General features: G+C 45.1%; 3 protein-coding genes across 12 annotated transcripts in view; 2 read left to right on the top strand and 1 right to left on the bottom strand.

The window, feature by feature from the left end:
* Window positions 1–9,860, bottom strand: part of ITSN1 (intersectin 1) — a 216,731-nt gene extending 206,871 nt beyond the window's left edge. For all 5 annotated transcript variants that reach the window (XR_004288351.1, XM_032354042.1, XM_032354053.1 and 2 more), the window contains exon 1: window positions 9,757–9,860. The gene's annotated coding sequence lies outside the window, so the exon portion shown is untranslated. The remainder of the gene's footprint in view (window positions 1–9,756) is intronic.
* Window positions 9,137–10,282, top strand: LOC116592469 (basic proline-rich protein-like). Its single transcript, XM_032345663.1, has one exon. The coding sequence runs from the start codon at window positions 9,137–9,139 to the stop codon at window positions 10,280–10,282; it is 1,146 nt and encodes a 381-aa protein (XP_032201554.1).
* Window positions 10,283–10,531: 249 nt separating this feature from the next.
* CRYZL1 (crystallin zeta like 1) overlaps window positions 10,532–13,880 on the top strand; it is a 41,110-nt gene continuing 37,761 nt past the window's right edge. The window contains exon 1 of one of the 6 annotated variants that reach the window (XM_032354219.1): window positions 10,532–10,785. In XM_032354219.1, coding sequence (XP_032210110.1) covers window positions 10,638–10,785 — 148 coding nt within the window. In that variant the 5' untranslated portion in view covers window positions 10,532–10,637. The remainder of the gene's footprint in view (window positions 10,786–13,880) is intronic. The other 5 variants (XM_032354229.1, XM_032354204.1, XM_032354196.1 and 2 more) reach the window with 5 other exon arrangements.

Below are 13,880 nucleotides of genomic sequence, written 5' to 3'. Positions count from 1 at the left end.
TCCCTAGCATATCCTCCTATCTCCCAGACAGAGAAGCTCACACCCAACCTGCTGAGAAATTTGAGCAGGTTGACCCTTCCCAGTGTATGAACAGTCTTTATCACTGGATGGTGAAATTCTAGGTCCACTTTCTTCTTCCCTTATCTGTATTTTCAAAAGTTTCCTTCAATAAACACATATACGTGCTTATTGCTTTTGGAGTGAGAAAAAAAAAACATGTTATTTTTTAAATTACCAAATCACAACTGCAATTTCACTTCATCTAATGAAACTGAAACAACTAAAGATAACAGATAATGACTGTGGTTTAAAAGTAATTGAACTAAGGAAATAATGTAAGGTTACAATTACGGCAGTATTTCCCTCCCTTTGATACTAATTAAAACACCAGCTTGGACAGACAATAGCAGCGTTTTACATATTACATCTTCCTCAAAGTGAACAGCTTCTATAGATACTCAGGTCATAAAACACCCATTTTAAGGATTCATTCCCCTATATTCAAAGTTTCTTTCACCAAGAAACATAAACAGACAATCTTTATCAGAAATCTGTTAATCAATTAACTTAATGCTTAAAAAGTTAAATAATTCCTGATCTTTGTTTTACATTGTTTGATTTGGTTTGACCACTATTAACAGCAGTTTTACGAAAACTCCGAACAGCTTCTACCAGTCACCATACATCTCACCCCATCTCTGAAACCTCCCCCTCACAGAGTATCTTCATGCTAAAGAAAAACTACCAGGCTAGGTAGAAATGCCAATGTCTGCAGATGACAGAAAGTAGAGGCAATTCAACATTTCTCTCTTGCTCTCCTACAAGGCTCTCCCACTCCCATGACATCCAGAGTGATCTTTTTAAACAAAAGCAAATCACGGGACTCCCCTGCTTAAAAATTACTTTAGCTTCCTACTTCCACTGACTGAAGAAAATTCCAACCAGCCAGTCTCCTTTATTCCTTACCTGTCTTTCCAGTGCTCACCGAAGTAGGTGACAATCAGGTCCTCAAATACCAATTTACTCAACAGGCCAACAAGCAACCGCTCAGTGCCCACCCTGCACCAGGCGCTGCTCTAGGTCCTGGGGATAAGCAGTGAGCGACACAGCCAGAACTCCCTGCCCTCCTGAAGCTTACCTTCTAGTAACCTCTCTACCACCTTCACTACCTCCTCAATTTCCGTAATCATTTAAAGAATTTTTTTTTAAACAGGGATATTGCATTTATTTTTTTATTTTTATTTTTATTTATTTGACAGTCCGTGAGAGAGGGAACATAAGCGGGGGAGTGGGAAACGGAGAAGTAGGGTTGTCCCTGAACAGGGAGCCTGATGTGGGGCTTGATCTCGGGCCCCTGGGATAATGACCTGAGCTGAAGGGAGGCGCTTAATGACTGAGTCACCCAGGGGCCCCTTATTTAAAGAATTTTAAAGCAATCATAATGACTGCGTTGAAGATATCTGGAAATAAGCAATACTACCCATAATAATTTCATTTTCATTTACTGACTTTGTTTAATAGTAATTATTTATTGTAAGCGAAGCAGAGATGAGAAACAGAAGAGGGGGATCTTTACTCAGTGGAACCCGGTACATACCAGGAATGGCACTGATTTGTCAATTTTTCAAGCTTTCTCTCATACTAGCTATAAAGCTCTACTAGCTTTTAGGTCAGCGATCAAAAGTTAATATTTCAATTCTGCCAGAATGGAGCAGTCGAATTTAAATAATTCCAGACGCTGAAAGATAACTTGTTTTCAAAATCTATTATCTTAAGTTTGCAGCAGAAATGGATTTTTATAAAACCTTGAATCCCAAATGAACAGACTCTCATTAGAGATAACGTACAGGAATGGTGTGTGTGTGTTTATACAACGGCTTATAATACAAAACACTGCCCTTGTTAGAACAATGTAACTGCTCAGGAAATCGGCCTCAGAGAAAAGTAATTAGCCCTACACGCACGCACACAAGTGCATCCCACAGCAACTTGATTCCAATGCTTTTATCTTAAGAATCAGTGTCCCCCTTGGGGCACCTGGGTGGCTCAACTGAGCGTCCCACTTTTGGTTTAGCTCAGGACATGGTCTCAGGGTTCCTGAGATGGAGACCCACGTGGGGCTCCCCGCTCAGCTTGGAGTCTTCTTGGGATTCTCTCTTCCTCTCCCTCTGCCCTCCCCCACCCCTCTCAAATAAATAAAATCGTTAAGGAATCAGAGGCTGGTCGAAGCATGGCACCCAAAGCCACTCGGTGGCATTCATTTCCATGAGCGGTGTCTGTGGCACGCACCACCAGTCACCAGGCGGACTTACAGGCAAGACACAAGGATGAGAAAGACCATCAAAGGCAGAGAAACCAGGCAAAATGCCCATTCAAGCAAGAGGATCAAAAGCACTGCTCTCTTGCAGTAAGGAGAGGACTTTAATTTTCACCATCAAGGTTAAACAACAACTACTGACCAACCGCTAGACCTTGTTATTTGCACAGTCCTGTTCAGCTGAATCCAAAATTCTCCATCACACCCCTCAGTTCAACTCCTGGCTCTTCCACTCAACCAAGAATGAACGATACTGAGTACCACTCCCCCACAACCTTTGTGGAGCCCCAAACTATGCCAACCGTGAGAATGGGTTTTAGCTTCAAACTGAGCTGTGCAGTCCGACCTCAGCATAAGCAAACTCGGGCCAGAGAGCTTAAGCCCAAACAATTTCACCCATGCTCTCTCTGGGCCCTAAGCTCGTAAAATAAGCGGCCGGATTATTCATTCTACTAGAAACAGGTCAAAAGAGCACTGATGAATTCAAATAGATTAACCTGCTTTAAACTCACCTTGTTAGAGGGCAACAAAATGTTAATGATATTCTACCATTACATTTATTAATAGAAGGTGGTTTTTTTTCTTCTTCTCACAATCGCCCAGTGATCTGTGACATCTCTCTCCAGGGAGGGCTTCACATTCCTGAAGCAAACTTCCACAAGCTGCTTCAAATCTCAAAACTGGCCAGTGTGGGAATGTCTGAGCAGACTTCCAGCTGTCTCCCTGATCATACATCCACATGGAGTTCTTTCCAAGGCAAGGCCACGTATCACACATTACAAGTGAACCGTCTTGTCAAATTCTACTCGTCTTCTCTGGGACTCCAACCCTGCTTTTCATCGGGGGCACTGAAGGAAAACCACCTCACTGGAAAGGCTAACGAGCTGCTCCGAGAGATGAATGTTAGACAGTAGACAAGGCCTATTTGTGAGCTAACTTACACAACTCACTTCTCAATGAGAGGGACTCAAATCTATAAATTAACATACATCAGGGAACCTCTAGGTTATGCCAAAACTGAAATCAGAAACGTAAAAATACCCTAAGGCCTATAAATTGTGTCCGGGGAATGGGTGGTCCAGTGTTGTGGCTGAAAGTTTGGCCTCTGAAGTTACACAGGGTAGCCACTTGCTGGCTCTTGGAAGTTCCTTCACCGCTGGTACCTCAGTTTCCAAAGCATATTCATCTAAAAAAGGACAATTCGGGGCGCCTGGGTGGCTCAGTCAGTTAAGCGTCTGCCTTTGGCTCAGGTCACGATCCCAGAATCCTGGAATCAAGCCAGCATCAGGCGCCCGGGAAGCCTGCTTCTCCCTCTCCCACTCCCCATGCTTGCATTCCCTCTCTCACTGCCTCTCTCTCTGTCAAATAAATTTAAAAAAAAAAAAAAATCAAATGATGTAAAGGGACTCGCTAAATGTTAGCTATCACTATTACTGGTATACGAATTTTCTGAGTTTCCAGATCACATTCCTGAACGCATCACATTCCCATTCCTTTCTTCTTCCTAAGAATAATAGTAATTCACTAGTTTGCCACTGGTTAAGTCATTAAACAGAACTCTCAACCAGGACCATAGGGATATGAACTGCTACAACCCATCTAAATGGCAGTATGTATCACAAATCTCAAACGTATCATGTACTGTACCTTGATCCTGCAAATCCACTTCTAGAAACTCATCCTACAGAAAAATCATTTCACAAGCATACACGGAGGTGTATATAGGAGAACAGTTACTGCAGAGTTGTAACAGTGAGGGGGAAAAGGAAACAAACTAATGTCTGACAAAAATTAATGGTTAAATTATCATACACATATAAAATGGAATCTTATTCATTTATTAAACTATTGTAACTGACAATATAGATATGGATTCATTGTAACATGTGAGGCCAAAACCAAAAAGTTACAAAATGATCATGTATAGCAGAGCTCATACTTGTTACCAAAAATGGTGAATAAAAAGCCACATGCACAGAAAAAAAAAAAGAGAGAGAAGTTTGGACAGGTATGTACTGAGGTAGTGGATTTATGAGAATTGTATAGTTTTTTACTTTTCTGTATCTCAACTTTTCCACCATGAAGATGCAATTCTTTCTTTGTTTTTTTAATATCTTATTTATTTGAGAGAGAGACAGAGATAGTGGGAGAGAACACAAGAAGGCAGGAGAAGGAGAAGCAGGCTCCCCACTGTGCAGGGAACCCCAGATGGGACTGGATCCCAGGACCCTGAGATCATGACCTGACCCAAGGCAGACGCTTAACTGACTGAGCCACCCAGAAGCCCCCAAATCCAATTCTTTAAAATACAACGGATATGAACTGATAAACAGTTTGGTTCTGAAATACATAATTAAGCTAAAAGTAATGACAAGATTATTTTTATTTAGGAAAAAACCTCATGTTTACATAATACTTGATGGTCTATTAGATACTTTAAATTTTTTATTAACATATAATGTATTATTTGTTTTAGGGGTACAGGTCTGTGAATCATTAGTCTTACACAATTCACAGCACTCACCACAGCACATACCCTCCCCGATGTCCATCATCCAGCCACGCCAATGCCTCCCACCCCCCTCCACTCCAGCAACCCTTAAGTCTGTTTTTTCTTTTCTTTTTTTTCTTCAGATTTTATTTGTTCATTTGTCAGAGAGAAAGCGCACAAGCAGAAGAAGTGACAGGCAGAGGGAGAAGCAGGCTCCCCACGACCAAGACCCTGGGATCATGACCTGAGCCAAAGGCAGACACCCAATGGACTGAGCCACCCATGCATCCCTGTGTCCTTACTATTAGATACTTTCAATAGTTATCCAATTAAAAGTTAGACATATTAAGTATCAAGACATTAGGGTGCCTGGGTGGCTCAGTGGGTTAAGGCCTCTGCCTTCGGCTCCGGTCATGATCCCAGCATCCTGCGATGGAGCCCCGCATCAGGCTCTCTGCTCAGCAGGGAGCCTGCTTCCTCCTCTCTCTGCCTGCCTCTCTGCCTGCCTCTCTGCCTGCCTCCCTGCCTGCCTCCCTGCCTCCCTCCCTGTGATCTCTCTGTCAAATAAATAAATAAAATCTAAAAAAAAAAAAAAGTATCAAGACATTAGCAAGAGACTTCAAGTGATGGATTTCTACCATCAAGTGCAGCAGTACAAGAATTAAATGGGTTAGTTTTGGAATTTTATGTATTTTTATATAACTCAATTCCTTATCATCCGAATTACCACTTATTAAATGAACATATCTCAAGAACTTATGTAAGCACTCTGAAGTATTTAAACTTAACCTACTTAGTATTATTCCCATTCAGCTGAAAAGACTGAGACCCTGAAATGTTAGACTAGATCAGTCACAGACTATGGGGTCAAACCCAGTATCCTCTAGAAATTTTACTCCCAACTGTTCAGCACCCTCAACTATGTAACAGAAACTGTTATTTATGGGGCCCTTCACTGGATTCTGAAAGAAAGGAATGAAGGCCATATTTTATTAGGAGGAAAAATGAAATTGGAAAACATGACAATTTTCCACATTTTTTGTAAACCAATTTTTACAGCATTATTTGGGCTTACCATAGCTTAAAAAATGGTATTTTGAAAATAGCGATAACACAGTAATTTACCATTACACTGTGACTTAAATTTACATTTTGAGTCTCTAAGCAGTATTTTTTTTTTAAAGATGCATGTACTTTTTTTTTTTTTTTTTAAGATTTATTTATTTATTTGACAGAGAGAGGTCACAAGCAGGCAGAGAGGCAGGCAGAGAGAGAGAGAGAAGGAAGCAGGCTCCCGGCTGAGCAGAGAGCCCGATGTGGGGCTCCATCCCAGGACCCTGGGATCATGACCTGAGCCGAAGGCAGCGGCTTAATCCACTGAGCCACCCAGGCGCCCCTCTAAGCAGTATTTTGATAGGAGCCTTCTCTCCAGCTTAATTGCCTTGAGCAAGCTATGCTTGGGAAAGGTTCTCTCTTTTCAGAGCCAACCAAACTTACAGAAATGATTGGGCATAGTGTATGCAGCTCCTAATTTATAAAATTACTGACTAAGTAATAAGATTAATTTTACAAGAAATGGTTTTAAAATGTGGCCTCATTGCCATGTTATTCACTCATAAATATTAATGGAGTTCCTCCAGGCACTCTTCTAGCACTGCAGATAGAATGATGACTCAAAATCCCTACTCTTCTGAAACCTTTATTGTATGCGCATTATGTACCTGAAGGTTGTAGTCCGTTTTTTATTAGCAGCCTAAGGTATAAAACTTAGTCTGTTATTTAAAATATCTGCCATCCACTTCAGGAGATGATCTTAGGAGATGCTTAGCAAGAGGGAAGCAGAGCATCAACTGTTCGCCAACTTTACTAATTCAGGAGAACCTGGAGAAGTTGTTTTAAAAAAACCGGTTCGGGGGCACCTGGGTGGCTCAGTTGGTTAAGCAACTGCCTTCGGCTCAGGTCACGGTCCCGGAGTCCCGGGATCGAGTCCCGCATCGGGCTCCCAACTCCATGGGGAGTCTGTTTCTCTCTCTGACGTTCTCGCCTCTCATGCTCTCTCTCACTGTCTCTCTCTCAAATAAATAAATAAATTCTTTAAAAAAAATAAATAAAATAAAAAAAATAAAATAAAAAAACCGGTTCGGGCGCCTGGGTGGCTCAGTGGGTTAAGCCGCTGCCTTCGGCTCAGGTCATGATCTCAGGGTCCTGGGATCGAGTCCCGCATCGGGCTCTCTGCTCAGCAGGGAGCCTGCTTCCTCCTCTCTCTCTCTCTGCCTGCCTCTCTGCCTACTTGTGACCTCTCTCTGTCAAATAAATAAATAAAATCTTAAAAAAAAAAAAAAAAAAACGGTTCCAGGGTGCCTGGGTGGCTCAGCTGGTTAAGCAACTGCTTTTGGCTGAGGTCCTGGTCTGGGAGTCCTGGGGTTGAGTCCCGCATCGGGCTCCCAGCTCTGCAAGGAGTCTGCTTCTCCCTCTGACCTTTTCCCATCCATCTCATGCTCTCTCTCACTCTCTCTAGTAAATAAATCAAATCTTTAAAAAAAAAAAAAACAAAACACAACTATTCCAGGGCCCCACCTCCAGGAGTCTGATTCTGAGGTTAGGAATGACCAAAAAACCCTCTATTTTTAACAAGAATTTCACTTCATGCTGATCTAAGTGATCTGAGGTCCAGACTTTGAGAAACCCACCAGTAAGTGGAGCCCTTCAGAAGAAAAACGATCATTCAGAAGAGAATAGCTCTAGGGCAGTGGAACTTGAACTGAGTAACATAAACCCAACCCTCATGTAATTAGTTCTGTATAATTCACAAATCCAGCAAATTAAAAAGATGAGTAAGAATGGAGCCATTTACCAGCACCTCCTTCTTAATGTCTAATGGGAGATTTGAATTTGCTTCCATCTAGGCATTTGATGAAAAGATGAACTTAAGTCCTACCAACAGAAGAAATAAACATTAAGAAAAAGGAAATTTCTAGTCAACTGCAAAAAAAAAAAAAAATGCTAAGCGGGACAAACATTTCACGGAACTAACTTGCTACCACTCATTTTATGCCCTATTTCACAATGCTTAGTATCTGAACAATCCACAGGGTTCCAAAGTACATCAAAAATTTGTTCATTTCCTCTCCTACTCAGGCAGAATAATAATAATAGAGTATTGTGAAGGTGCGACGGGGCCTCAGCAATTTCAACAGATACATTCTTAGATAAAGAAATGCCATTAAAAAAAAAAAAACTATCAGAAATGTTCCTTAGTGGAACTACTTCAGTTAGTTTTAAATAGTTTTAACGTGTCCCTCATTTGCAATTTAGATTACTTAAAAGATCCTGGGTTCTTTACCAACCTCCTACTGAAAAAAAAATTCCCTTCCATATTACAAATATGTGCATTTTTAGTTATAATAAGCAAACACCCATCAGTACAACATAACTGTCACGTAAACTAGATAATTTTAAAGAAAAACACAGCATTTTGTTCTGAGAGAGAGAAAAATCCTAACCTTGGGGGAGGGTTTTAAGTTTCTGCACCTTAAATCATCTAAAAATAAAGGTACCCAGACAAATACATTCCTCCCATTTTAGAGGTTAAGAGTAGCACTTCACAAGTCATCTGGTCTGCTGGGTCCTGGCTCTTAGTTCCTAACCTCAGATCCTGTCCACTACCTAATCCATGAGATCTCTGATCATCCGTTCAAAGGGATTAGTAACATTGCCTCTCGTTAACGGAATGGAGGCTGTTCCCGATGGATCTGTTTGTATGGTATTCGTTTTTTTTAATCTGTTCTTTTTACTGTACTTGCTTTTATTATTTGTACGTTTGATGCCAGAAACAGCAAGAGTAGGACGCCAGGAGATAAGCACAAAGAAACGCATCTGTCCGGAGTGCGCATATATTTAAAATTTCAGGCTGGTGCTGCCTTCAGAATAGCACTGATGATGGCAAAGTTCTAAAGGAAACTTTCATATTAAGAGGCTACCAAAAATCTCCATAGCCTCCCACTCAACAGAAAAAAGACGCCAATTTATTTCTTCAAAAGCAAAGCCTTCTTTAGTCTGAATCACAACAAAAGATGCCCACAGGAAATGTTATCTGCGAAGTTGTTTTCTGATCCCACGGCCAACAGAAGTAAAGGAAGGTGCGACCCATTCCTCGTCGGTTTCCTTTTCCTGGGGATTCTGATTATTGCCATTTCCTCGTCCAGCAAGCAGAGCCCGCAATTGTGCCCTGGGTCCACACCGCAAGACCGCGTCCGTGCGTAAAGGGAAGGAGCCGCGGCGGACCCCGGGGACGCGCTCCCACCGAAAGCAGAGCCGCTTTCTGCTAAATGCCATCAGAGTCCGCCCCGGCCGGACGACTCAGGGCCGAGCGGCATTGGCTGCCCTTCACTGACAGCGATTTTGCAGGCACGCGACAGAGAGAAAGAGAAGAGCCGGGGACTCGAGGCCCGAGGGAGAGGCGGGCGGCGCGATGCCGCTCCCCGCGAGCTCCGGGTCCCCGAGAGGCTGGCGGGGAGGCGAGGCTTGGCCAGCCCGCCACGCTCAGGCGGCCGAGGGCAGCGAGGTCAGCCCTGGAAGGGCCGACCGCCCCCACGCCCCCTGGGGAGGGAGGCGACCGCGCTCGGCCGGCCGGGGCTGCGGACGCCCATTCAGCCCGAAGCCCGTCCACGGCCGCCACCCCCTCGGCCCGCCGCGGCGTCCCGGCCTCCCCGCGCCGGCCAGCGGGCCGCCCCGCCGCCACCCCCGGGAGGATGGGGAAGGACGAGGCGCAGGGGCCGCGGGGGCCGCGCCTCCGGGGCGCGCGGCAAAGGCTGAAGGGCGGCCCGCGGGACTCGCGCCGGCCCGAGGGACGGGCGCCCCGGGCGGCCATCGCGCCGACCCCCGCGCCGACCCCCGCCCCCGCCGCTTCCCCGTCCAGGCCGCCGCCGCCGTCCAGCCCGCTCCTCACCTCATCTCCAGGCGGGTCCGCGCGGCAGCCCCAGGGACAAATCAGTGCAGCTCACTCGCCGCGGGGAGGGACGCAGGAGCCGCAGCCCCGCACACCATCCCCGCCCGCCGGCCCGTGCGTCCCGGAGCCCGCTCGGGATTCTCCCTCGCGAGCCGCCGTACTACGGAGCAACCAAGCTGCGCTCCCTCCCCTCTCCTCCGCTCTTCTCTACCTCCTTCGCTCCCTCCCTCGCTCCCTCGCTCCCACCTATCTCCTCATCTCCCTCCGCAGCCTCTCCCGCCCTCCTCCACCCCTCCATCTCCGCCCACAGATGGGTGGGAACGAACAGTCGGCCAATCGGGAGAAGAGGCCCGCACCTCCTCACCGCCCCCTACCGCTACGCCCGCCCACCGCAGGAGAGAGGGAGGGGGCAATTAAAAAAGATGGAAGAGGACGGAGTGACAGCCAAAGTAGCCAACCAGTAAGCGCAAAGGGTGTGGGCGGGGAGGACGGCCTTGTCTCCCCGCCCCCTTCCCAGAAGGCGTAACCAAAAGCTTCTGGTCTGGGATTTCCCTGACGGGGCTTATGGAGATTTTGTTTCACGATTTTGGTCCATCTGCCCGTTGTCGTGCGAGGCACTGGTTAGGAGGCACTCAACTAAATTAGTCACGAAAGGTCTTAAAGGAAAGAACAAGGTAGAGGCGAAAAAGAGGCGGTCACAGTCCAGACTAGGCGGTAGGGCAAACGGTCGGAACGAGGAAGGGTGTGGTCTTAACAGAAATTTACATAAAACGGAATCTATCCGGGAGACTACAATTTCGCCCATTTACTGGTAGCCCCTGGCTCCACCCTTCTCCACCTGGCGGAGCATTCCGGGAGATGTAGTTCCGAGTTCGGTTGCTATGGCGTTCTCCACAGCCTCCGGTCCAGGAGTGACGAGCTACCTGGCCAATGGGAGCAGCGCCTGGGCAAGCGGGGGCGGGCCCTCTGCAAAAGGACTCCAAGGTGGCGGTGGCGAAGACGCAGGCCGTTGGGGCAGCTCAGAGGCAGGTGAGCCCCCGGACCCGGGTTCTGTGTCTTGGGAAGCGGGGCTTTGGGCTTTGGACGCCTCGCGGAACCGTGCAGCCCTGGGGTGCTTGGTGGTTGGCGTTGCACCCCAGCGCCAGACCGCGTCGGGCCCAGGCCTGGCTTAGCTGAGGCCGCTGAGGGGCGGGAAAGACCTGACTGACGATTTCCTGATCCTTGCAGGTTTGGATGGTAGGTTTTATCTCAGTTTGCATCTCCCTCTGCATTTATAGAAGCAAAAATCGAAGCTCCCTTCCACTGAACTCCCAGGTTGGATTCCTACCCCCACCCCCACCCCCAGCTTTCTTTTTGTGCTAGAATTTGAGTTTCTTTTTCTTTTTCTCGTACTCCTCTGCCACCGCTTTTTCCTCCTTCGCTTTCCTTTATCGGTGAACCATACACAAAGCAAGGGTATTCCCGTTTACGTGATTATACAGTCGAGTTTGCCCACTTAAGAGAAACAGCGAAAAACTCCGGAGATAACGGCTCAGAATCATGTTGAAGTGCAGATGCTGAATTGGTAGGTCTGGGCGGGGCCCGAGACTCTGCATTTCTCACCAGCTCCCCGGAGCGGCTCGTCCTCGTTCTGAGTAACCGGGTGTTCTGTCTGCATCAGCTCTGCTCAATGCAGGTGTAATGCGAGGCACTTTCGTTTAAGCCAGTACATCCAATATTTATCATTTCAACCCATCATCAGATACCTTAAAATTGAAATATTATAAATTCTTGTATTTATTGATTTTTTTTTTTAAGTAAGCTCTACGTCCAACGAGGAACTTGAACACACAACCCCGAGATCAAGAGCAGCCTGCTTTAGACGGCATGAGCCAGCCAGGCGCCCCAATTCCTTTTTTTTTTTTTTCCTTAGCGTCTTCGAAATCGAATGTGTGTTTTACCTTGACAAAAGGCCTCAGTTCTAACTACACAGAGTTCACAGGTTCCTTAGCCACCTGTGGACTAGTGGCCCTTGTTTTTGGACGGCGCAGGTCCAGATGATTGAGGTGCCCTGTGCAAGAAACTAAAAGGTGCGAAAGCTCAGAGTGTTGGTTGCATGTGACCAAACCCTTTGCTGCTCTGTGAGATGGGCGTGGGCACTACTTTAGAGAGGTTCTCTGCCCAGTTTTGCAGAAATAAGAGCAAAAATAGCCAACCAGCACTTACTGAGCGGTGATTTTTGTGCCGGGTGTTGTACCAAGTGCTTTGCTTGTGTTTCATCTTTACAACCCTTGGAGGTAACTATTATATTTTGGAGATACGGAATCGAAGGCCTAGAAGGTTAAAATTGAGTAGCTTAAAGCCATACAGCAATAAGTAGGATAGCCAGGATTCAGACTTGGGTCAATTTTGACTTCTAAATCCTGTCAACCGCTACAGTGTATGATTGTTATTTTTTAATCAGTAATTTCACTTCATTGATGCCTCTGGTCCAGTTTATGGCAGATGAAACGTTGAGAGGTGAAACAGCAGGTTTCCTCATATAAGGTCAATTTGCCTATCAGTTGGAGTGACATATTTTGGTAGTATTATAAATATTTCATGCTGTATATATTTTTAAGTAAGCTCCAGCCCTACATAGGGCGCGATCAAGAGTTGCATGCTGTGGGGGCACCTGGGGAGCTCAGTTGGTTGAGTGTCTGACTCTTAATCTTGGCTTGGGTTGTGGTCTTGGAGTGGTGGGATGGAGCCCGGCTTTGGGCTCTGCTCTCAGCACAGAGTCTGCTTGTGCCTCTCCCCACTGCTTGTGCTCTCTAACTCTAAAATAAATAAAGTCTTCATCAAAAAATTGCATGCTCTACCAACTGAGCCATCTCCATGCTGTATTATAAATCTTTCTTTAAAAAAAAAAAATTCTTTTTTAAATTTGAGAGAGAGAGAGCAAGCACGTAGGGAGAAGCAGAGGGAGAGGGACAAGCAGACTCTGCACTGAGCTCGAAGCCGGACTCAGGGCTGGATCTCACAACCCCAAGACCATGGCATGTGCTGAAACCAAGAGTTGGAGGCTTAATTAACTGAGTCACCCAGGTGCCCGTCCATGCTGTTTTATATAAGTAATAAAAAAATTACTTCCCCAATACTATATCCAGGCCAGTAATGTGTCTTGATTCATTTGTGTACCTCCCTGAAGAAAGAGGAATGAGAAAGCTTAGAAATTCTTAAAATATTTCACTGTGCAGTCATAGGGTTTTTTTTATTTTGTTTGTGGTTGCATCTTTTTTTTTTTAATTATTCTTAAAAGTACTGTTTGCTTCTCTGAACTTTACATTGAATGTTTCAAAAACGACATTATGGTTTTTCTAGACCCACCAAACGGTACTATGCTGAGCTAAGGTGAGTTTTATGATTAGAAGAGAAAAATAGACATATCTACACATGCTAAAATATGATATTTTACAAAATATTTTTCCTGTTTTTACATATTGTAGGAAATACACATCTTCTGAATTATTTTCTCTTCATTATGGATTTACTAGTAAATATTTAATCAAAATTAAAATTCCTTTTTTGCTTCTGAAGCAAGAAATGGTTTCTTAAAGGCCCTATAGTGGATGGGAAAATTAAATAAGCATTTACAAACTACAGTCATTTTAGTTAAAGAATGACTGTTTACATCAATTGGAGAAGGGAGAGTGTGGTAGAGATTTAGGAAGGATTCCTCAATGGCTTATTTCCCTCATCACCACCTGCATTGTCCTGGTGTCACATGATTAAGGTAGCATAAAGGAGAAAAGGTCATAATCACATCATACCATTGCCATAATCAGAAGAGGCTGTACCTGTTATATGATCATGCTATCCCCCATCCTCTTCAGCTGCTGCTTGAATCCTGTTTATGAAGCCACTGTAAATGTTTATTCAGCCTCTGTTTAAATACTTCTAGTGATAGGAACCATGCAACTTCATGAATTTTCCAAAGATTGAAGTTAGATACTTAAAATGTGAACATAGAAAGTTCTTGGGGCACCTCGGCAGCTCAGCTGGTTAAACATCCAACTCGATCCTGGCTCAGGTCATGATCTCTGATGGTCAGATCAAGCTGGGTGTCCAGATCTGTTAGACATAAAGCCTCCCTGGGATTCACT

The sequence above is a fragment of the Mustela erminea genome, chromosome 1 (genome assembly GCF_009829155.1).
Source record: "Mustela erminea isolate mMusErm1 chromosome 1, mMusErm1.Pri, whole genome shotgun sequence".
NCBI classification, from domain to species: domain Eukaryota; kingdom Metazoa; phylum Chordata; class Mammalia; order Carnivora; family Mustelidae; genus Mustela; species Mustela erminea.
Note: the sequence above shows the minus strand (reverse complement) of the source record. Positions and strands in the feature narration are given on the sequence as shown.

Bases quoted from the DNA above. Each gene is read 5' to 3' on its own strand.
- LOC116592469 (XM_032345663.1), top strand. From the start codon at position 9,137: ATGCCATCAGAGTCCGCCCCGGCCGGACGACTCAGGGCCGAGCGGCAT.